Source organism: Micromys minutus (assembly GCF_963924665.1).
Source record: "Micromys minutus genome assembly, chromosome: 13".
NCBI lineage: Eukaryota > Metazoa > Chordata > Mammalia > Rodentia > Muridae > Micromys > Micromys minutus.
The window spans coordinates 18673304-18698254 of NC_137982.1; the positions used below are offsets into that span (position 1 = coordinate 18673304).

The following is a 24951-nucleotide window of genomic DNA, read 5'->3' on the forward strand; positions in this document are numbered from 1 at the left end:
AGAATATCTTTTATTTGCTTCCTTCCTTCTTTACCCATCCTTAAACGTGGAAAGAAGTCCTCAATTTAGACAAAAATGAAAAATAAATACAAATGCATTTTCTTAGACAGTTATTGTGTCCCAGTAATAAGACAAAACTTTGGGTTGGAATTCCTGGCAGATTGTGTCACAGCTCTAGTCCTGGAGAGGAGAGGCAGAAATTAGCCTGAATAGAAGCAGGAAAGAGCCATATGTATAGGTTTATTGGACAGTTGTTGGGAAAGGAGAAAAGCAAGGTATCAACAAGTTCAGTAGAAAAGTTCCTGGCACTATAGTCATGCAAACACTTGCAGGTGGACATGGGAACAGCCATAGTCATCTGAAATGGTAGTGTCAGGATGTGTGATGGAGTCTTCCAGACATGACCCTGTTACTGAGCAGAGTTAAAAGCTGTTTGAGGATGCTCTGAATGAGGAGTGCCTCCAGCTTCACACTGTGTGGTGGTTTTGCTGTCCACTCCCTGGTCCTCTAGTGTTCAGAAATCTCTGGAAGGCAAGGAGGACAAGTCAAGTAGCTTTCTACCAAACCAGCTTCTGGAAGCCTCTCTCTGTAGGAGCCAGAAAACATTAAAAAAAAAAAAATCTCTTCCACAGAAGTGCAACTGGGGCTTATGGGATATTGGCAAAACTAGGCAAGATTTAAGCTCCTGAATGCAGAGCTTGCTTTCTACACTCCTTCCTTAAGCTTCTGAAGAAGCTGATAGAGGGCACTCTGAGCCTCATCTCAGCATCCAGGAGACTAAGATGCTGTGCAAAGGAAGATGCTGTGTTCATATGAGAAGATCTTTATTAACAACCCAGTAAACACTGGGCAGAAGTGAGGAAAATTATCTAAAGTTCATCTTCATTTGCTCACAGCAGTCGCACTGTTCTGTAGGAAAGGGAAACAAAGATGAGATTTAAGATTGACATGGTATATGCAGCCACCAGACCCAGACACTATTGTGGATGCCATGACATGCAGACTGACAGGAGTCTGATACAGCTGTCTTCTGTGAGGCTCTGCCAGAGCATGTGAGGTGTATGCTCACAGCCAACCACTGAACTGGAAATGGGGTCCCCAATGGAGGAGTTAGAGAAAGGTCTGAAGGAGCTGAAGGGGTTTCCAACCCCATGGGAAGAACAACAATATCATCCAACCAGAGCTCCCAGGGACGAATCCACCATTCAAAGAGTACACATGAACTGACCCGTGGCTCCAGCAGTATATGTAGTATATGGTCTTGTTGGGCATCAATGAGAGGAGAAGCCCTTGGTTCTGTCAAAGCTTGATGCCCCAGAGTAGGGGGATGTTAGGGTAGAAGGTGGGAGGGGATGAGTGGATGGAGGAGCACCTTTATAGAAGCAGGGGCAAAGGGATAGTGGGTTTCTGGAGGGGAAACCAGAAAAGGAATAACATTTGAAATGTAAATAAAAATAAAACCTCTAATTAAAAAAAAAAAATAAAGATTGTCACGGTGATCACTCACCCAACTGCCTGGCTTTATAATCTGATTGATATTACCATGGAACTTTATGTCACAGTCTGCCATACAAAGCTTTGTTGGGACAGAAAGGTCACTGTAGCCTCGGGAGTAGTTTCTATCACTTTCACTATTGAGTGTTATTATTGTTGGCAAGGAAAGTTACCTTAGGGGAGAAAGATTAGATAGCTCTGCTGCATACAAGGTTCAAAACACGCTACTTCCTTGCTTGGTGCAGCGGTCTCGGCTTAGTTCTGAGAGCCTGCTCCTGCCAGGCAGTGACTTCCACTTAGCGCCTTTCCCCGGAGCTTAGCTATGCTCCACCTCCCCTGGTTTAGCTCTGAGATCTGCTGCCAGCATCACTCCCAGTCTGCCTGTTCCTCCTAGTTAGCTTTGCCAAACCGCCAACAACCTCCCTGTCTTCTCTCTTTTCTCTGCCCACCTTAGCTCAGTGGAATTAAAAACACTAGGCGGCTTTATTATTTTAAAATTAGACAGATGGCACAATTGCTGGGCTCTTAACAGCTAACCTATTTCAGCCAGCCGCTGGTGATGGAGTGTAGATTTATGTTAAGTTGAATCATGATTGGACAGTGGAGAGGTAGGCAGAGAAAAGGGAGGAAAACGGAAGAGGAAGAGGAAGAGAAATTGAAAGATCTAGACAGAGCAGGAGAAAGAAGACCTGGATCCTGGTGGCGATAATTGGCAATAGGTAGATAGGAATATTTTAAGGGATTCTATAGGTCTTTTATCTCATATAGAAGGGCAGTTTGTATCATTGTCCATGTGATGTAATCATATGGTATAAAGGATTTGTGGATTGAGAATGTAATTATAAACCTATCTTCACGTACGCAAAAGAGGAAGGACACCGCACGTATGAATTCCTTCAAAGAAAATAATGTATTTTTTGGAGCTAAATCTTACTGAGGTATTTCATTTTCTTTCATCCCCCCCCACATGCCTTCAGGCCGAAATATTAGCATAAAGTGCTTTTCTAGCTGATCACAGCAATCTGTCCTGAGACCATGTTGTCAAAGTAGCTTTGGGACCTGAAATGTTCCCCAAGTCAGGACCTCAGCTTGACAGCTTGGCTTTTATGTGTCATCCGGTACTTTGACATCTTCGAAGCACAAAGTGGTGTTCTCTCATTCACAGGAAAAAAGAAAGTCAAAGCTGGACAATATTGTTTTAAACGAACATGTTCTGCAAAATAATTAAAGAATGCTAGCCTTTTATCCTAATTTAGTCTAATAACAAACATGAATTGCATGAAAACTTTACTTTTTTACCTCTGAAACTGAGAGCAATTGCCTCTAGTCACACTAGGTGCTGAAGTATAGATTTTAGGAATCTGTGGCTCAGACATTCTATGTTGATACCAGGCTCCCAGTAAACTCAGTCTCTAACATACGAATGCATTACAGAATCATTTTATTTCAAAAATATTCTTCTGTACACATTTAGAAAGCTTCAGACCTTTTATGCAAAACCTACTGGGTCACTTCTGGGTTGTCTTCATAAGCTGCAAAAATGATGATGGTGATGATGGTGATGATGGTGATGATGATGATGATGATGATGATGATGATGATGATGATCAGCTAGACAGATGGCTTACAGATTGAGAGCACTTGCTGCTCTTCAAAAGGACCTAAGTTTGGTCCCCAGCACCCACTTCACCACCTCCACCACTAATCACTCAATCACCATGTGATCTAATAATTCTCTGGTCTGTGGTCAGATGCTTGGCATCTGTCTGCACATACTTGGCAGACAGACACATGAATAAAAGTGAACATAAATTAAAATATGGATAACAGTGTTAATGATAAGGATAATTCATGTTTTCTACTTTAAACTTCTGCTGAATGCTCAAAAATGAGATGGTTATTGGTTCTGTTTGTGTCTATGCTCATTTAAAAGGTGTTGGGAATGTAGTTTTCTTTATTTTGAAACAGATGGGCAGAACCTTTTGCCTGACTCCTAACGTGAACCACTTGATTTACTATTATATGCTGAACAATATGCACTTTACCATGTGAAGAGAGGAAAGACTTTGATCTCAAGTGTTTTATTGTTGAATATTAAAACATTTTCAATATGGTTTGACAAGTCTTATAGTCCTATAATTATATGTCATATTAAGTAGAAAGTAAAGTCCCCTGTGTGACCTTGGTAATTCCATTAATCGCCAGGAATCTCAAGAGTTTCATTTGTTTTGTTTTGTAATTTTTGTGAATTGAGTTGAGTAAAAGACTTCCTAAACTAAGCCTGGATAATTTGTTAAGTGAATTTTTTTAATGCTTAATACAGTGTGTGTGGGGGGGGGTACTCTATAGGATTCTAGCCCAGATATTGGTATTTTATGCCAGTTTTTTTTTCCAGTTTTTTTTTTTTTTTTTTTTTTTTTTAATGATTGACTAGAAAGTAAACCAAAGGAAGCACATGAAGAATTGTTTATCACCTACAGCAGTTTTTGAGTCATTATTTCATGAAAGGGGCATATTCACTTTAAACAGAAGCAACCATATAGTTATCTAGAAATAATTCTATAGACAAGTATGCAAATATATTTACATGTTTCTAAAGCAGTAGTTTATCTCTTTCAATCAGAGCATACCTTTACCTAATATGTAGTACATTTTCAATTAAAGCTTGTGTGTACAAATTATATTGCTAAGTGAATGGTCTAAACATATGATTTAAACATTTTGCATATGTAGAAAGCAGTATAATAGAAAATTCATACATACAGGAGACATAAAGCTCTGCTTACAAATATTAAAATGATTACAACATAAAATAGCTTCATCAGTATGCCTAGAACAACTAAAGGGGTGAATTTCCCTTTGAGTTAAATCAACCCAGTGAAACCTGGCAGACCGTAAGTCACTCGAAAGAATCCCACTTGGGAAATCCACCTGTCGGATTCCATAACCTCAGCAGAAGGGCTGGGTATATCCTTTGCTACCCACGGTGAGCAGCAGTAGCTGCAGATGTGAAATGTCAGCTGAAGGAACAGTAATTACTCTAAGGCTCTGGTGGTCCCCTGTGGAGAAAAGTTTCTGAAATACTAACAATAATCACCTCAAAAGAGAAAGAGCTAGCTCAGATGCACCTAGCCACAGTAAGGCTTGCTTTTGTTTCTGTACTTTGTGGCTGGGCTTGGTTTTGTTTCTATAGTCATTTTCCCCTGCAGTGGAGGAATGAGAAGCAACATCAGTAACAACAAAATATACATCAATCGTAAGACTTCGTGTCCAATATGATGCTGAAGTTTTATTTTATTTTTAACATGTGCACACGCGTGTACCGGTTCCTCCTTGTCAGAGCTTTAGGTTTGAAGATATTAAATTCCTTTCACCCAATTCTTCATAAAATGCTAAACAATGGCTGACGTGATGCTCCATTTCCCTATGGAAATAAATCTTTCTGGAAGTATTAAGAAAAAGAAAAGAGAATAAGTGTGTTTGTGGGTGTGATTGTGCGTGAAAGAAAGAGAGAGGGAGAGAGAGAGAGAGAGAGAGAGAGAGAGAGAGAGAGAGAGAACACTATAATAGTATGAGGCTGGAACGTGGTGGAAATATCGTCAAGGTGAATAAATGACCCACTGATGAGATTTGTTCAAAGGGCAGCAATGTGATAAAAATAAAATGAAATTCATTTATGGTTTTTTTCTGTACCTTGTGACTGCAAACTAAATTAGAGTTAAGGAATAGAAGTTCATGTTCCAAGAACTGCTGGTAGTAAAGTGATTCGCTAGCTCCTAGAATGCCTTGGCTTCAGTTTTCAGGAAAAAAAAAACAAAGAAGAATGGAAGTTAGTTCAATTTGCGAAAGAAGGTTATTTCATCTTGTATAATTCAAAAGTTATAAATATGAATACTTATGGTCAAATTACAGGAACAAATATAATTTCATTTTCAAGGCAGGAGCAAATTGACTAGCACATGATTTGATAACCAGTTAGCCACCTTCACTAGGAATTTCCCTTCCCTCCTCCTGTGGGTCTACACTTTGAGAAGTCTCTTAGAGCCCTCTGAACTCCTAGATTCTGTAAGAAACCCGTCTTTCCTGTTTGCTCTTGTCCTGGATACATAGGGAGGTGTAATGCCTGAAGTTGTACAACTTAGTTTTCATCACATCAGAAAACATCTGAGGAAGGTAACTTCAAGAAGGGAATATTCATTTTAGGGTCACATTTTAAAAGGTTTCAGTTCACAGTCAACCACTTGATCTTTTTTGGACTACAATGCAGACCTTCACGAGAAAAGAACATGAAGAAATAAATGCGCTGACCTAATGGTGCCAGAAGCAGACGAGAAAGGGAGAGACTGGAACAATGTATAGCCTCCAAACATGGCCCAGTTGCTACTCACTTAAAGGAAGATCCAGTTTTAAATGTCCCTACAACTTCCCAAATTATCACCACTAGAAGGGGGTCAATGTCTTCAATACATGAGCATAGGGACATGTCCTATACAAACCTTAAAATTCTACCCCTGGCCTCCAAGGCAGGTACCCATCCATCTCATAAGGCAGGATGAAATTAGTCTGCCTCTAGACATCTGCAAAGTCTCAGTTCTTGCAATATTTGTTGGGATTCTGTAAACTTCACCCCACAGTTACCTGGCAATAGCCAGGTATGATCTACCCCAGTTACCTGACACTATAAAAGGGGACTGCTCACCCCCTCCTCTTTCTCTTAAGCCTCTTGTCTGTCTGTCTGTCTGTCTGTCTCTCTCTCTCTCTCTCTCTCTCTCTCTGTGTGTGTGTGTGTGTGTGTGTGTGTGTGTGTGTGTGTGTGTGTGTGTGTGTGTGTATATTCACAACCCTCCTCCAGGATGGGTTTGCAATTTCATATCCAGGGTTTAGGACATGTAGTGAGTGTCATATTGCAAACCCAAGAGTGTGGGTGGCCTTGTTCCTATGAACATCACCACCTACAAGCTACCCTCCACTAAATGTCTCTCTCAGCTAGCTGAATTGGAGGTAGAGGGTGGGGGGACTTTTCTCAGCAAATATTCTACTTTTCTGTTATCTCTAACTTCCCTGGGGTCTCCATTGTGTTTTTAACTTCAAAAGGTGCCTTATCAAAGACTTCCCACCATGATCCCAACTCTCTCAAATGTTGCCTGGCCTCCTAGTTTTCCTTTATACTCTGATGGAAGCCTACTTAACTGTAATTCTTACATTTTCCATTCCTGCAAAACCAGCAGCTCCTAGATGATACCAAGTCATCCTGAGCTGAAGCAGTAAGTTCCTAAAAACCCTCACCCTACCCCCACCCTCACCTCATTTAAACCATGACTAGAATTACTTTAGAGAACCTGGATAGCTATTTCTGAGAAAACATTCCCCAGGCTACCCAATGTGAGCAGTGTTCTCTCTAGGAAAAGTCTTCCAAATGAGTTTATGTGCTCACTCCTCTGGCCACACTGTGGTTTGTTGATTCCTCTGGCATCTTCAAGGCATCTCCCTATTATTTCAGGCCATTGTATTGCCTTCTTTGTAATGATGTTAATCTCTATAATACTTCCTGTGGCTCCATCTTTTATCTGCTCCTTTCTGGGAACATTCTAAGCTTTTCTAACATTTCCATTCTTTTTGCTTTGTGTTCACATTGCTCACTATATGTTCATTAAAAGCAGCCAGTAATATCCATGCTACATCCAGAGTTCTGAGTTGTCCCCACTCACCCACCAACAAGTCTCAGCTTAAATCTCTACATAAAATTAACAGCTGTTTTGTTGTGTCAGGTTCAAAAGATACTCCAAGAAAGTGCAGTCGTTGGTCACAATGAAGTGTTTGGGTTGCCTCAAAGCCATCTCTAAAACTTAGCAGGAGACATAATGACTAAAGTGATGTGAGTGGAAAAATTGTCAGAATTCTGGCCCTTTCTCTCTTAGAATCAAGAGAAAGTTTAGTACTTTATAGTTATTATTAATAATGTGTCCTTTTCTCCATGGTTTTACACATGAAAATTGTTTATTTGCTGAAGTCAAGACAAAGAGCTAAGATGGAGAACACAGCAATGTTCTGATGTATCTGAAAGAGGAAAAGATGTAGAGACCATCTTTTATTGTACTATACATGTGTATATAAAAACACATCATGAGATACGTAACTCCAATAGCATTATGGTGTTTAAATTCTAAATATCTCCATGACACCAATTGATTCAGAGTGTACTCTGCCTGAATTCTGGTAAACTAAAACAATTAGATAGGCTATCATACTTCCTACAAAAACTATTTTAAGTCTTCCTATAGCCCGTGGCTATTTATGATTGGGAGAAAGCTAATTTATATTTCTTCCTGGAACACAATAACTGTGAGAGATCACCATGTCACCTCTGTGGGTTTAAGTTATGTTTCCATGTAAAGTACAAAAGGTTAATTACTGTTCAGAGCCGGATGCTTCCATGGGAGAAACTGCAAGCTATTTATTACCCTTTGTCTTGTAAATTATGTTAATTGGGCTGGATTAACAATATCAACTGGAAGACTGTTAATTAATTTAACAGTTTAACATGTCCCCCCCCCCCTTTTTTTGTATTTCAGTTGATCTATCTTTAGTGAATGAAGATGATAATGCCATCTATTTCCTGGGAAATTCCCTTGGCCTTCAACCAAAAATGGTCAAAACATACCTGGAGGAAGAGCTAGATAAGTGGGCCAAAATGTAAGTACCATGTTAAAGGCATAACTCTACATCTGACAGAAGAATTTTCAAAATTACAAAGGTGTCTGATTTTGGCAAGCTCTACCCTACCATATTAGGACCAACAAAAACTTTATTTGCAGTAATTATCAATATTAGAAAAGTTTGATGAAATAATCTTGGGTCAGAATAAGTCCAAATGGCAAATTTGTGAGATTAGGAGAGGAAAACAACATATTTAAACATGAAATCCCCCTTCCCACATCTAATCAATGTAGCCATTTTATCTCATGTGGCTAATGACCAGTAGAGAAGTTAATTTACAATTTTGAGTGTTTTGTGTTTAATTCATGACTAAGCTAATGGTGCCCTCAAGAAATGTGGAAAACAGGCTTGTTAAGATAATAATAGGCCTGATGACAGTGAGGACCATGGAGGAACTGAGCCGGATGTGTCATCTTATTTTTGCATTGCTAACCTCCCATGGTTTCCTCCTGAGGAGTAGATGGATTAAAGACATCCATTTCCATGCTTGCTGTATGTGGATTCTTACCTGAGCACTCCTCTCTCTCCTGTGCTCTCTGCTTACCTATATAGTCTTCTAATGGCCAACACTTCTTTCCACTCTTCCTGAGCCTTCATTGTCTTTAAGCTCACCTTCTCTGCCATGCATTATCTCTTAATGTCATTGTGGTTGTGTTTATAAATAGATAAAGGAGAGAGAGAGAGAAGGAATATGTTTGGTGGATGTCTAGTCAGGTGTGGAGAAAGGGGGTGCCTTCTCTGGTCCATGCTGAGGCATCCCTTCTTCCACAAGAAGGTATAGTATAGAATAGAGTTTATTCAGGCATGGGGAGGAGAGCTGAGAAGGTAGTAGAGACAGAGCAAAGAAGAGAGAGAGAGAGAGACAGAGACAGAGACAGAGAGAATATAGAGGAGTAAAGACTGACCATGAGCATGTGGAGAGAGAGGGGAAAGAGGAGTGGGGAGAGAGGGGAAAGGGGCAACAGGACAGAGTGGGAGCAAGAAGGCAAGAAAGAGCAGAAGAGGTGAGAGTATCCCCCTTTATAGTGAATCAGGCACACCTGGCTGTTGCCAGGTAACTGTGGGGGCAGAGCTTAGCCAAAATGCTAACAACTATACTAAGAACAGGTCTCTTTAAACATTTAAAACTTTTTGATAACATATAACAGTTGCATATATTGATGAGTATGATATCTTGATGTATGTTTATGATTTGTACCCATTGATGTGTTTATAAAAAGATAAAGAGAGGGGGAATATGTTCTGTGGACATGTAATCAGGTATGGGGCAAGGGGTACCTCAGCAGGTCCATGATGAGACATTCCTTCTCCCTGAGGGACCAGGGACCAGACACAAGATGGTATAGTATAGAATAAAGTTTATTCAGAGACTGGGCAGAGGTGGTCAAGAAAGTCAGTAGTAGAGGCAAAGAAAGGGAGATCGAGAGAGAGAGAGGGAGAGAGAGAGAGAGAGAGAGAGAGAGAGAGAGAGAGAGAGAGAGAGAGAGAGAGAGAGAGAGAAGAAAAGTAGAGAAAATAGGGGACAGCCATGGGGGGGTAAGGAAAGAAAGGACAGAGCTGGAGCAGGAAGTCAAGAGCCAGAGAGCAAGGAGGGAGAAGGCAGTTTCTTTTATAGTGAGTCAGGAAAAACTGGCTTGTTGCCAGGTAACTGTGTGGCATCATCTCAAGATAATCGAGGCTCCCATCGAATTAATATTATTTTTGAACCTTTGAGGCATTTTCTTTTAGTTTTAAAACAAACATAATAGCTCACTGTGAATTATGATTCCATCAGTTAAAAAAAAACTAGAATTTACCATTTCTTTATGAGTTCAGATACCCATATTTAACCCTCTATGCTTTCCCCTTGTGTAGACAACTTAGAATCATCTACTTTCATGGTTTTAAGTAAATTATTTGGCTTTATGTATCTTCTCTACCATAATTTCTTGTAAAACTGAAGTTAGATATATCTGTTAAATGTTTGGATCTCTTGTCTTATTTCTGAATTGTAAACACAAGTTCTTTTATAGAGCCCCACCTCTGATTATATGAAAATAAGAAAAAAAAATCATTATGGAAATGAGTTCCATTTGAAGGTCAGGAAACAACATTTCAGAAAGATGAAGCCACATTAAATACGAACTCTGGAGCAGGCCATTTGGTGCTCATAAAATCTCCCGTTTCATGGCCTTACCTCGTTTCCTCTGCTCCTTCATGCCAACAGCCGCATGCCTACTTCACACTACCTACCCGAGGACAGCCACCAGGACTCTTGGGTAACACTGCTTAGTTCTTAATTTCCGTGGTTAAGAATGAAAGCTCTCACGTTAATGCAAGAACGGTGAAAGCTTATATAATTTATTAAGCATGTTGTAATTTCATCTCCGTGGCTTTTATGTGTATGTTTCAAAATACACATCATCCCATTTGTAAGCATTTTGGACTAGCAGGTTTTAGTATTTAATAAATGAGGGTCACAGTTAATAAAAACGGTTGATATTCATTTCAGTCCTTAACGTTGAGAGCAGAGTTAAATTGGATGATTTTGCACTTTTGAAATTGTCTTTCCCCACTTGAATACTAGGCAGTCGGGCTTGCATTTTTATGCTGCAGGTATTTAAAAGATGCTGCCCTGCTGCTCCATTCATTCCGCATCACACCTCAAACCACCAAGGGGCTGGTTGATGATTGTTGAGATGTTACAATTAGGTTTCTGGAAAGCGCCTCTCTGCCTGGACATCCGCTATTGTTGCGTTCCCCTTTCAAGTTTTACTTTGTGAGCAGAGACAAAGCCCAGAGTCTTAGTTAAGTCCGCCTAGTGCTCATTAGACAAATGATTCACACCGGAGGGTGCTATGACGCTGAAAGCAATGAAAACTGAATTAAAGGTCTTTTCTGAGCAAAGGAGCTCCACCCCTTCCGGCTTTGATCCCTGTACTTCCCCTTCCTCTCAGCCCTGGAAAAGTAGTGAACCTTGTGGCCCTCCTTGTTCCTAAATAGCATCAGGGTTTCAGATGTGCAGTTACAGTTACATTTCCCAAGGTTCTCATCCTCTCACCCCTGCCCCACCTTACCTGCACATCTTTGATCCAAAGACAGTTTTTATTTGTCTCTTTTTTCCCCAAAAAATATATTTAATTTGAAACTCCACTCATAGTGTTTTTTTTTTTTTTTTTTTTTTTTTTTTTTTTTTTTTTTTTTTTTTTTTTTTTTTTTTTTTTTTTTTCTGTGCGACTCTGTTGGAAAGATTTCTTTTCTTATCAGCTTAGCTCCGAATAAAGAGAGGGCCTGAAAACTTTTTGACAGCAGAGAGATTGTTGAAAGCAGGTTATAGGAGCAGACAGAAAAACAAAACAAAACAAAACAAAACAAGCAACAAAACAAACAAACAAAAACGTTTTCTTCATGGAGTGGCTACCTAAAGAGCAGGCCATGAGGGATAACTTTAGTGATTCCCAAGGGAAACACGGGAGTGTGGAATCTTTTACAACTGTGTTACAGTTACTGAGCAGTATCCTTGGCTGGAAACTTCCAGTAAGAACAGTGGAAAGCCGACTTTGTCCTGAATTTGGGTCTGTGGCAGCCATACGTACCTCAAAGAGCCCTTAAGCCAAGTTTAGACTGTTTCTTCTTTTAAACTGACTCTATGCACACTTTTAAATCATGTTTAAGTTGTTAAAACATGATTTCATTTAAACTGGCACTGTGGTAGGCTGTCTGTCCTTTCTGTTCCATTTCTGACTATTGTTTTGGTTTCCATATTAATCTCCCCTTGTGCCTTTGACCCTAGATCTGGGACTTTTAGTATTGTGGTAAGCGTTAACAGATTCAAAATTACTCTCTGTGTGTCCTCCAAAGCCACTTTTGCTCCAAGGCTAATACTCAAGCAAGGTCTATCCCTCTCTCATTTGATTGATAGAAAATTCTCAGTCAAGGAAACCTACAAGGGACATAATTTTTTTCCCTTTAAAAAAGGAAAACAGCCCTCTCAGGAAAACACAGATCTTTGCACTACAGTTCATAACAGTAAATGAAGTAGCAGCAAACATTTTAAGGTTGGAGGTCACCACAACATGAAGAACTGTATTAGAGGTTTGCAGCATTATGGAGATTCCAAACCATTGGTTTAAATGCAGCCACACTGATGACTTACATTTTCATTTAATACTTCTGAATAAATATATCTAGGCTCTGGTTGTACAAAGCATTTCTTCTACAATTTCTACTTACTTAAGGAAAAAATTGCAACTCCTCCCAAATTTATTATTAACTTTTACCTCTGTGTTTGTTTAAAATCCTTATTACTGTTATTTTGTAATTTGATTTTCATTCATGGAATTTCTAAAGTTGATCTTAATAGGTAAAATATATTTTAATTTAATGTATGTGTTCTGTCAAATAATTTATATAATTTTAACAATTTGAAATAGAAAATTTGTAACATGTGACCACTGGGCACACTGTGGGATACACTGACACACTACAGCTTCCATGATGAGAAGGCTTTTTGGCTTTTGTTGCTGTTCTTGTTGCCATTGGTTTTGTATGTTTTGTTACTGTGTTGTTTTTATTTGGTGAGGGGAAGTTACAAGGGCAAAGGGTCCATGTAGGAGACTGAGTACATAATGTGAGACTCAAAAAGAATCAATAAAATGTTTTCGAAAATGAAAAAAAAAGAAAATTTGTAACATAAACAGACTCATTTGCTATATAATAATTATCAAATTTGTTGTAATATTGAATATGGTATAGTAAACCTAATATCCTAGCACTCTGGAAGTTGAAGCAGAAGTGTGTGTTTGAAGGTACCACTAGATATAGAACAAGACATTGTTTCAAAAATGAAAAGGGAAATGTTCTATAATAATAAATAATATTCTTCAACCCCTTGGCATGTGAGATGGGCTATCAGTATACAAGATTTGAGGAAATGTTTATTTTAAATATTTATTATCAGTCTACATTATTTAAAACAAAGTAACATAATAATCATAATCATAAACTTCAGTGGAACGGCAAAAATCCATCAATTATCAGAGCATATTTTAGAATAAGAAACATCAATTAAATCCCAATGACAGTACCTTGAACCATGGCGTTCAAGTTCAAGTCATCTGCATTTTCAAGTCTGCTAGATTGATATTGTCTTAGAGAAATGCCTGCTGTGTTTGTGCCTTCACATGGGACTTTTGTAAAAGACTGAAAAGCTTAGGTAGGATTAGTTTAAAAAATGTCCTGTTGATTTATACTTCAGGGACATTCCAACCAGCTGACATGGAATGATTTACATGGCCAGGTGTTTTGGCCAGTGTGGTGATGTTGAAGTAGGCCCGAGACATGTTCATCTAAAGACCACCATAATAGTTTTATTCAACTATGAGTTTTTTCTTTTAAATAAAACAGGGCACATGAATGAAAAATACAGATTTTTAGAAACATTGTTAGCTATTCATCAATTAGGTCATGGATAAAATTGTGCTTAATTAAGAAAAGCTGTGAAAATTTATTGATTTACTTACTGGCAGAGCTTTCCAAAATAAGGGCTCTTCTCATTTTGTAGGATGGGTAAAATATGGTCCTATTCTAAAGAGAATCCTAGCTTCTATTAACTTTCTAATTAGATGTTGTACCCTGAAATCTAATTTCATGAGCAAATATTGCTTGTAGCCACCTCACAAAACACCCCACTCCTGGCAATGATTAATGTTGTGCTATTGGGTTAACTCTTCACATTTTTTTCCCAACATTTGTAAAGGATTGCATCTGTGCTAAGCCTATTTTAAGCAACTTTGAATGAAAGCAATCTCGTATCTTCCTTAACTCTAACACATATGTTTATAACTGCACTTTAAACTACATCAATTCTTTCTAATGACAGGCCACTTTACTTTGGGTTTATTTGGATAAACTGTTCTAAATACATTTCACTACTCCAGGCTATTGGACTGACAAAATGAGGAAGTAGACTTAGTGTGTAATATTTTAAAGAGGGGGAGATGCCAAAAGCCTTGCAGGGAGAAACATATCCCTAAAGATTATTACCATGGTGTCTACCAGAGTGAGAAGTAGGTGGCATAATATTCTGAGATATAAATTCTCTGAGGCAGAACATAGAATTTTACTACCTAGATGTAATAAGATATATTATGCTATCAGCAAAGGCCAGGGAGCTCTATGTGATTAAAATAAAAAAGGATCCAAGTATCTGCCTTTAACTACCATTTAATGATAATGATTTTTGTCTTTAACATTTATATTGAGAGTCTAGAGAGGCAAGCTGCAGGCTATCTAATAATAATATGAATAATAATAACTAGCAATTGAATTGCCCTTTTCTTCCTTCTAGTTCTTAGCAGCCTATGTTTATTCACACAGAAAGTCCTTCTTCATCTCAGTTTATATGGTAATAGAAATACTAGCTTAAAAATTCCTGTTATGTACCACATGTTGGTGTAGGCAATTAAGCATTAGATTTCCATTAGAAGAGATGAGTCAGCAAAGGAATATTGTACATCCATCTTTTTTATATGTTATTTCATTTATTTTTCCTGCTAACCCTTTTTAAGGAACATATTGTCACTCATTTATCTACTTTTACTGATGTGGAAAACTAGCCCCTGTAAGCTTCCAGTAGGTGTGGTCTCCCTTCATTAGAGACCTGAAGTTGACTCATACATTACGATAAAAGCCAACGGTCAAACATTCACAATGCTTTTCTGGTAGCATGGCATCAAATGTGCAGGCGTCCCAGCACACTACAGGCAGATGAGAATTTCAGTTGGTGGAGATAAACCTTGACTTCTCATAGATAAAAAGCATGTGCACAAGCCTTATTTCCTAGTCTACAAGGTATCAGACTCACAAGACCAATCCATTTCAAATTTATGGAAGACATGAACAGGCAACAGCATTCTAAATGCTCCTCTAAACACTTTGATTCAATTACCTCTGCACTTTCATGTGTATTAATCTTACTCATAGGACAGAAATTTCCTTGTACTGAAGTATTCTTTTGTATTTTCTGCCCCCTTCCTAAAACCTGCTAGAAAATTTACTGCAGTAATAAAATGGAGGTATTCTACAATAGGTCAATCATTAGAAAATAGGTAAAAATATAATGTTGATTATGATCGTAAAAACATTTTACTATTTTCATCAGATATTCTTGCAAGTGTAGTCACTGTATATATTTTATCACATTAATAAATTTTGCCTTCCCAAAACAAAATAATATATGTAATTTTGTATAGATACTACTTGCAGGCTACGAGCACAAAGTAAAGTGTTCCAAAAGCCTTGAAAACTTCAAAATAAACAAATATATAGTAGCTCAGACTGGAAAATAGTACATGGGTAATCTCCCATCAACAACAGTAAGACAAATGTAAGTAATAAAAAATGATGAATCTTAAACATAATAACCAGGTATTGCTTGATTTTAAAATGTTATATATTAATATTACTAAGGCAGCATTACAAAGGTATGTGTATTGGTTACTTGTCTTGTCAGTGGGACCAACGCTTGCAAAGTATCAGCTTAAAGACAGAAAGATTTATTTTGACTTATGGTTTGAGGGTATAGTCTACCAGGGAAGGGAATGTGTGGAATGTGTGAGACTGTAGCTCTCTGCTCCAGGGACAGGACAGGAATGTGTGCTCATATTTCAGGAGCTTAGGAAACAAAGACATAGGACTGGTCTACAAAACTAATGTTTACAACCCCTCCCCCTTTGTAACCCACTTCCTTCAGCTAGGCTCCACCTTTTAAAGAACCTTTACCTCCCAAAAGAAAGCCACCAACTTATGAACACATATTCCAGTAGAGAAACCTGAGGAGGACATGTTAACCTCTAGACCTAGTTGGTATACACAGAAATATTTTACCTGTTAGTCTTCAGAAAAACATTCACCCCCCCTACACACACTCAAACACACACACACACACACACACACCCACCACCACCACCACCACCACCACCACCACTACCACCATCACTACTATACAACTAAGAAATCATTATGTGTCTTTTTCATTTCAGGGGAGCCTATGGTCATGATGTAGGGAAGCGCCCATGGATTACAGGGGATGAGAGCATTGTAAGTCTAATGAAGGACATTGTAGGTAAGTACAAAGCACAGTGTCTTAGTCCGGGTTTCTATCCCTGCACAAACATCATGACCAACAAGCAAGCTGGGGAGGAAAGCATCTATTCAGCCCACACTTCCAAACTGCTGTTTATCACCAAAATAGGCCTGGAATTCAAGCAGGTCAGGAAGCAGGAGCTGATGCAGAGGCCATGGAGGGATGTTACTTACTGTCTTGCTTCCCCAACCTTGCTAAACTTGCTTCCATATATATATATATATATATATATATATATATATATATATATATATATATATATATATATAATTGAACAACTTTATTAAAAAAACAAAGATGCATGTACAGATTTTAAGCATTTTTGCATAAAAGTATATGAATACATTTTTGTCGGTACTTGATTTTTTTAAAGATTAGATAGTGTGCATTAAAATCTTACTGGTTACTATGAGCATAAAGTACCTGTAAAACAAGATGTAACCTGGAAATAGTCAAAGTTTTCTTGGTGTGTAAAGATTAACCACAATGGTTTTTCATTTTCTTTTCTTAATTTCTTTTTTTTTTTTTTTTTTTTTGGCATTTGTTTTTCCTTTAACTTCATATAGTCTGTGAGTTGTTTCTGAGTGTTCAGAGCCTTCTGGGGTTAGTATCCAATTATCAGTGACTGCATATTATGTCTGTTCTTTTGTGACTGGTTTATCTCACTCAGGATGATATTCTCTAGATGCACTCATTTTCTTAAGAATTTTCAGCTTGCTTTCTTATAGAACCCAAGTCAACCAGCACAGGAATAGCACCACCCACAATGGGCTGGGCCCTCTGCCCTTGATCACTAGTTGAGAAAATGCCTTACAGCCGGATCTCATGGAAGTATTTCCTCATCTGAGGCTCCTTTCTCTGTGATAACTCCAGCTTATGTCAAATTGACACAAAGCCAGCCAGTACACACAGCGAATGGTTTTTCAAAAGAACTCTGAAAATAAAATTTATCTATGAAAGTAATAGATTTTATTGACTAACATTCTGATTTCTAAGTTAACCCATAATAATGGCTTATATATTAATAATATATACATATTATTAATAATATATTGTTGTTATCAAAAGATTTTTATATGGAATAGAATATAAATATACATGATATAAAAATAAATATATGTTCTTTTTAGATGTTTCAATTATTTGTTTGTTTACTTAATTCTCTATTTTTGGTACTGAGAATGAGCCCCTGTCCCTCACTCTAAATAGGCTGGTGTTCTCCACTAAGTTGCACCAAGGCCTGCTAGGTAACTTCTTGTTTTTAACAAAATCTTCCTCTATAACCCAGGCTACTCAGAATACTTGCTTTGGTCTCCTAGATTTGGGGATTATAGGCGCGTTCAATTTCTTATATACTTGCAAATCCCCACTCATCACCTTCTATGAGGAAAAGCACATTTTATTCATTTTAATCAACTTTTTAAAAAATATAAATGAATACTGTAATACTATTACATGATAAGCATTAATTTTCATTAATATGTTTAGCATAAGGTACTGAGTTTCAATTTAAGTTGTTGTTTTATTTAAATTAAGAGTGAGCCAGGCAAAGGGACCAAGGGTGAGGCATAAGAATGCTGAGTTTATGGGCCAAAAAGGCTATGTAGTGAGACCCCATCCTAAACTTGACAAAATAAAAAAAATAATAAATGAACAATGTTTTATTGTTTTATGTGTGTGTGTGTGTGTGTGTGTGTGTGTGTGTATGTGTGTGTGTATATGTGTAAATAAGTAAAGATGCCTACCGAGGCCAGAAAAGGCCTTTGAATCCCTTAAAATTGGAGATCTAGGCAGTTGCAAGCCATCCAATATAGGTGCTGGGAATGCATCTTAGATACTTTGTAATAGCAGTATGGCACAAACATTCATTTCTTTAACTGTAATAAGACTGGTGTTAGTTTGTGGCATACTTATGTTCCTAAATTAAAATTTGTATCCTATTAGTAGATTAATGATCTTTTAGATAATAAATTATCTCATTGGCCTGAGCATTCAACAGTGACTGAAATTTTATGTGAAATTTAAAGTACATTATATTATTTTCAATTTTTGTACGTTGTATGAAAATATTTGAAGTATTTTAGTAGGAAATTCCTGGTTTCCAAATGTTTTTTTAAAAAAAAATCTCACCCCCTTGTCAGAAAGTATAAAGCTCTTTATATTTGTCTCATTTGGTTCTGGGCAAACCACTAAATGATTTCATCTACATGGACTGCAAGGAGCATTAGAATGGAGAAGCAATACTTAGAAATGCTGTGGCAAACTGTTAAAATGTAAGGAATGGACTGTTTGTTCAAAAATAAGTTCCAATAATTTGAGGAAAATCCCAAGACTGTTCTGAGGAATAAGTAGAGTCAAAAAAGATTTCCTGATTACAAAACAAAAATTAATATCCACATAACCACTGAAACACAAGAAACGCCACAACTGGTCACTGTCACTTGTGTTACCACAGTAACTAAGCTAAGTTTATAGTTGTCTGAGTACAAGCCATATGCATGGAAATATATGTTATCTGAACTCTCAGAAATCATTTAAGGCATTACAAAGAACATGCAACTTCTCAATGGATAAGATAGAAAGCCAAAATAAATGAAGGAGTTAAGTAGAGGAAGACACTTGCTAATTGCTTTTGTAGAAATAAATGAAAACAAATATGATGTCAAACAAATTTTAACCTAATAATGGAAAAATAGACAAATGGCAACCCTTGTGTTACTCTGGTGATTATCTTTCAAAGGAGTGAAAATTACCAAGTCAGTTGTATAAGGGAGTATGTATGAAGATAGAAATAAAAGAGAGATCTAGTGAAAGAATCTATACATAGTATCTAAATGACCAGTTCTTCTTACCCCTGAATGTGAAGAGCCTCCTCCAGGCTCCTCTGACATCAGAGTGCCAGGGGACACTGAAGGGTTGGAAGCAGGGGAAACCTGGCCCAGGAAGAGAAACAGTATGCATGCCAGTCAGCCCAGGCTGCCATGACAAAGACTGGGCAGCTTTTAAAAAACCTGTATTTTCTCTCGAAGGCCAACAGCTCATGATCTAAATGATACCAGGCTCTCTTCATGGCTTTCAAAAACCAATTCTACGTTTTTACCCAGTGGGATTAAGACCTCACCCCTATGACTGCAGTCATTAATTAACACAGGGGAAGAGGATTTCAGCATATGGCCTTGGGAAGACTCACTTAATGCAAAACATGTAAATGTAAGCATGCTTTTAGTGGCAGTTAGCACTCACCTGGAGTCTGTGTACCTTCTCTGTGCTATAAATCCACTATTCCCTCCTTACCAAACAACTTCCTGGGATCATACTGTCAACAATATTGAGCGCTTAATGATCATCTTTTACACTGTAAACTACATTACTATGTTATCTATTACAAAACTCTGAAACAGCCAACAACAACAGCAAAAACCACGCAAGCAAAGGTAACATTAATTTGTGATTTTATTGAGTTCCTATGTGCAGATTTCTATTGGCTTAATGAGGCCATATTATGGGATCTGAATATTTAGTGCATATCGAAAACGCTATCTCTTCAGAAAGATCACAGGAGCAATATCAGTAAATGCGTCTCCACAGAACAAAAGAGTAGCTACTGTGAAAGAGTTGAGGAATGTGCAGCACCTAGGGCAGCACACAAAATGGCGCAGAGAGTGGGATCTGCTTTAAGAGCCTTCATAAGAAGCTGGAGGATGTGTGTGCTACCTGGGGTCTGGAACGCAGTAACAGGGAACCAAAGTGCATCGGAACTCAAGAAGGCTAGAAGCACAGCATCCCCCTGCTCTATGAGCAGCACCCTTGACGCAGCTGTCAGAAATACCCGGACATGATAAAACAGGGAACTAAAGGAGATGATATGCATTGTAGGTGGCACTGGACTGTGTGTTTGTTTTATAGAACAGCCACGAAGTTTCAGTTTTTGAATACTATTTGTATTTATTTACATTACTAAGAAATAATAAATGAAAACCTGGGAATGCATATTTATATTAATGCAACATGAAAGTGTATGTTTCTTTAGTTGCAGAGTGTTTTTGTGCATGGGTGTGTGTCTGTGTTTACTAAATTTTTTTTCAGATAACAACTGAATTCTAGCTCTGTTATTCTGTGTTTAATATTTATTATCCTCAAAGGGGAGTTAGTATATTTATGTACAGGCCAAGGAAACTGTAATATGATATCATTTAGTGAGATTTACTTATAAAGCCAATAAACTCTACATAATTTTACTTTGACTATTTAAAAGTTTATAGGGCTATTGCAACTCATTAAATGTACAAGTGTCTTGTTGCTCAATAAATACGAGCATGTCACATAAAGGTAGCAAAAATTTCAAGGCAGTCACCTTCCATAGCTATTAATGAGGAGAATAAAAAAGGACTGTAGGTAGTCAATTTGTTTAGAAAAGAAAAAAATGCCTGAATATTTTTAAATTTGAAGAAGCTGCATTAATTGACCTTTGCTTTGTTAAATGTTATCTAGTTTGCAAATACTACTCAGTGTCTTGTGATTCACATTCTGATGGGTTTCTAACACTGGACACCAGTTCTGATACTGAGCTACGTTAACCATCATTTGATTAAATTCTGACACCCACTTTCCAGAGATAGACACACTTTCCATGCTCTACCCAGCTCATTTTAAAGAACAAAACCCAACACAGCAGTCAGGAAGCACAGGCTCACGAAAGGTCCCATAGGCCTTTGCCATGTATCTCCTTAGCCCCTCAGGTCTGCTTTCCAACTCAGAACCTGTGCAGCTGAGTTCTCTAAGGCTCAAAGTCTTGCACCTGCCTAAACAGTAGGTAGGTCAGATGATAAGTTCTACCCATCTGGTCACATGGTCTCTCTTCTGAGTTCAACTAAGTCACCCCATGTAAGGGATGACAGGAGATCTCCTTATCATTAGGATTAGCAATGAGTTTTAGGAGCTCTGTACCAAAAAAAGCTCAGAGTAAAGAGCCAAGTATAGGGGGCATTTCTTCCTTTCTTTGTACCTTTTTATTGGAATTTTGTATTAATTAATTTAGAAATGTCTCGGGTCCTAATGTAAAAATGCATAATAAGATAATTATCCTTGAAATATTCAGAATTTATTTTGTATACATAAAACTCAATAAAACATATAAATAATTTTCCAAAGTTTCAAATCATATATTAAAACAAGATTGTCATCTTAAATACATGGGTTTGTGTTGTAACTCATAGTTTGCCCAGTGAAATATTGCTAATATTTTGTTTACAAACTATAAATATAATTTTTATAAAAGTTAATTAAAAACAATATTCTAAAAGATTAATTTTTATGATTTAAAGAAGTACTATACCCTAAATTACTTCTAAAACTGTATATAATAGAAAATATTTATTTCTCAATATAAAATTTAAAATACCAATTTAATGCTTATAGTATTAGAATAAGTTTTGTTTATCTTTTTTAAAATTTTGTGTGAAAGCACAAAAGTAACTTTGTAAGTCTTGATTGGTTTTATTTTTACTTTACAATTAGGTAACATTATTCTAAAGTAGATGTTGTATGACATTAGCAAATGTCTACTAGCACTCAATAAGGGAATATACAAAAGATAAAAGTAATAATACCATCAAAGTACAATTTGATGATCTAATGAGTTTATTGGGATAACTTATGGTAGTGTGATGGACACAAACTGTTATGTGTAGCTCACTACAGCAGAGGCAATGACTCACAAACCTTAGAGCTCAAATGTTGGAGGTATTTGCACAATTTGCAGGTAGCTCAACAGGTTGGAAAATATGCCCTTCTTATTAATTCTCACTGCCTATTAGCTTTTGGAGAAGAAAGGCTTTATGAATCTTGTAAGTTTTAGGGTCTTTCTGAGACTCATGAGTTGGCTCACTGAATCTTAACAAACTTGACTTCAGAACTTCCTAAGTTTGAAGAAGCTTCCCTTGAGGATAGAATGCTTGACTTCAAAGGAAACTGCAACAGGGTCTTGGGAACTTAGCTCAATGACAAGAGTACATATCTATCAAGGTCAAGCCTCTGGATTCAGTCACTAGCACTAGACAAAGAAGATAAGTTGCTACTATAGGAGCAGAGTAAGTATTCTGATGAATTAACTACATAAAGTTGATTTCATTCACAGAAAAGAACAGAAAGTAAAAATAATTAAAAAAAAAACAACAAGACAACAACAATAAAAATAAAAAAGAGGATAGAAAAAGGAGATAGGTGACATTTATCTGAGGATATATTACTGTGCCAATTAAACATGACCTATTTGGAAATCTGGCTATCTCTCAGATCCTGGTTTCTAGGGATAGATAAGAAATTGGTTTCACTGAGATAATTTGAAACACAAATATGTTTTCAGGCCTGCTTTATTGGAAACTTAGTGTGGGAGTTTTGTCCAAAGCAATGACTTTTTATTTCAGTTTTGTTCACATTCTTGTCAAAAAAGTTACAGCATTTCTTTTTACCTTTGTTACAGAGGTTCTTAAAAAGAAAAAAAAAATTGCACACATTTAAAGGAACAAAAATTGTGAACAACTTCAGATTATTTTTTCTGGTGCTCATTATCATATTCTCCTCCCCCCCCCCGTGTGTGTGTGTGTGTGTGTGTGTGTGTGAGTGTGTGTCCTCAGATGGAAGCTAGGGCCTTGAATAAATATATAAACAATCTCTCACTGTTCCATGCTTCCAGCTCTATTACAGCTTTTATTACTATTCCTTACACTGTATCATAAGAAACATAAATTGGCTCTAGATGATATGACTTAAATGTCATGAAATAATAAAGTAAATGTGAAGTATAGAGAGTTACTTTTCGTTAATAGTTAAGCTATTTACATATGTCTTGAGAAGACAGACATATTTTATTGTTGTCATTGTTGGATCTTCTAGTTACTTGAAAGCATAGTCTTTAGTTTAGCACAAGAGTCTTTTAAAAGAATTACAATGGGGCACTGACAGTTATGCATACACACTGATACCCCTAGAATCAACAGGAAGGGAAAGAGACAGTGAACATGCATATTTATTCAGAAAAACTATTAATAAAACATTTTATACAGAGCCAACAATTCCAAAACACATGGAACATGGAGTAACTTCCCCTTATAATTAATGTCATATTATCAAGATGCTAGAAATAGATGTGCTTGAGAATATTATTAGGATTATTATTAAGTCTACTTCCCTTGAATACATAAAAATCACCAAGGGCTAGATGCATGTGTTTGAGCTTATAAAAATGGAATATGGACGTATTTGTGGTTGGCCATAAGATGGGCAATGATCCCCAGGTGATCTGCTTCAACTATACCAGAACCTTCTTCATGCACTGACCATCGCTAGGGGCCATAGAAATTTGCAACTATAGAAATTCCTTGGGTATTTGCCTAATTACAGTCCTGACATCAAATGCACAGTAGCATTTGCATCTGCTTAATGAAGTAGAAAAAAAGATGATAAGACAGTCCAAGAAGACTCTCTTACCAGACGGTAAACACCTTGGGGACTTGCTCTTCTCAGCTCACAAAACTTCGACATGATATTGGGATGAGAGAGACAAAGCAGGAAATCCGTTAGGAATCTGGCTCTCCCACACTTGACTCATGGAGATTGTCTTATAAACAGTGCTTTGGAATGTAATTCTGAGCAAAAGTTCTTTTTTATGAGACTTTGGGTCAGTGCTAGTTCAGTATCAGTTTCTATGCTGATATAATGAAGGAAACCCACAACAGATTCTGTTTGCTCAAAATGTTGTATGAAATAGTACAAGTTGCAGATTTCAAGGTGTCGGTGCACTTCCTCACCAGAGTCTGGTTCTGCTCCCTGTGGACTTCCAGGTGTGACCATTTAAGCATTTATGAAATTAAAAAGTATTGCCTCATGGCAATGGTTCCATAAATGTTACCTTGCCAGGCTTCAATACAAGAATGAAGTGCCTGTATTTAGATGCAAGGAGTAAACAAGCAGAAAACACCCACCTCAGATGAAGCAACTCCAGCTATAGCATTTATCAAAGGAACTCACAGGCGGTCCCTGAAGGGCAAGAGCTTTCCAAGTTCTTAAGCTTTCAGGAAACTTCAAAAAAAGCTGTGCTCTGAATAATTTTAGGTCATGATGCTTCCTCATTAATTCAAAGAAGGCTCTTAGGACAAGAAAGGGAACAAGGAGAGGCTACTTGAAAGAGTTTCATTTAACTTAAATAATTTACCTCTTACATAATACTGAACTATTGTTGAACAATTTTGTTTCTGGAGGTACAACTTGAACCCATGAGGTCAATTAGGTATACTTTCCTATGAAAACAAATGAAAAATCAGTTCAGTTTGCATGGCTCTGATGTTAATGTGCTCTTAAGTGCCTTTGGTTACACTCACAGTAAACATTTCTGTTAGTGTTTTAAAACATTCTACTAGCATCCCTTCTGCACATGTCTGGGTATGCATTTATCTATGCATCTTAAATAAATGGACCCTACCTTTGGACTGGGCTACATTACTATGGCATTCAGTGAAGTGCTCTGGTAAATTTCATTTGCAGTAGTCAAAGTAGGGGTAATGGTGTGAGGATAGATAATCACTCAAACTAGTGAGAGACTACTGACAAAGAATTGG

At 37.3% G+C, this 24951-nt stretch overlaps 1 protein-coding gene across 1 annotated transcript in view; it reads left to right on the plus strand.

The window, feature by feature from the left end:
* The window catches only part of KYNU (kynureninase), a gene marked incomplete at both ends in the record, with an annotated part of 67259 nt that overhangs the window by 9425 nt on the left and 32883 nt on the right, over positions 1 to 24951 (plus strand). Inside the window, 2 exons of the mRNA XM_080928090.1 lie at positions 8067 to 8187; positions 16233 to 16315. Coding sequence (XP_080784216.1) covers positions 8067 to 8187; positions 16233 to 16315 — 204 coding nt within the window. The remainder of the gene's footprint in view (positions 1 to 8066; positions 8188 to 16232; positions 16316 to 24951) is intronic.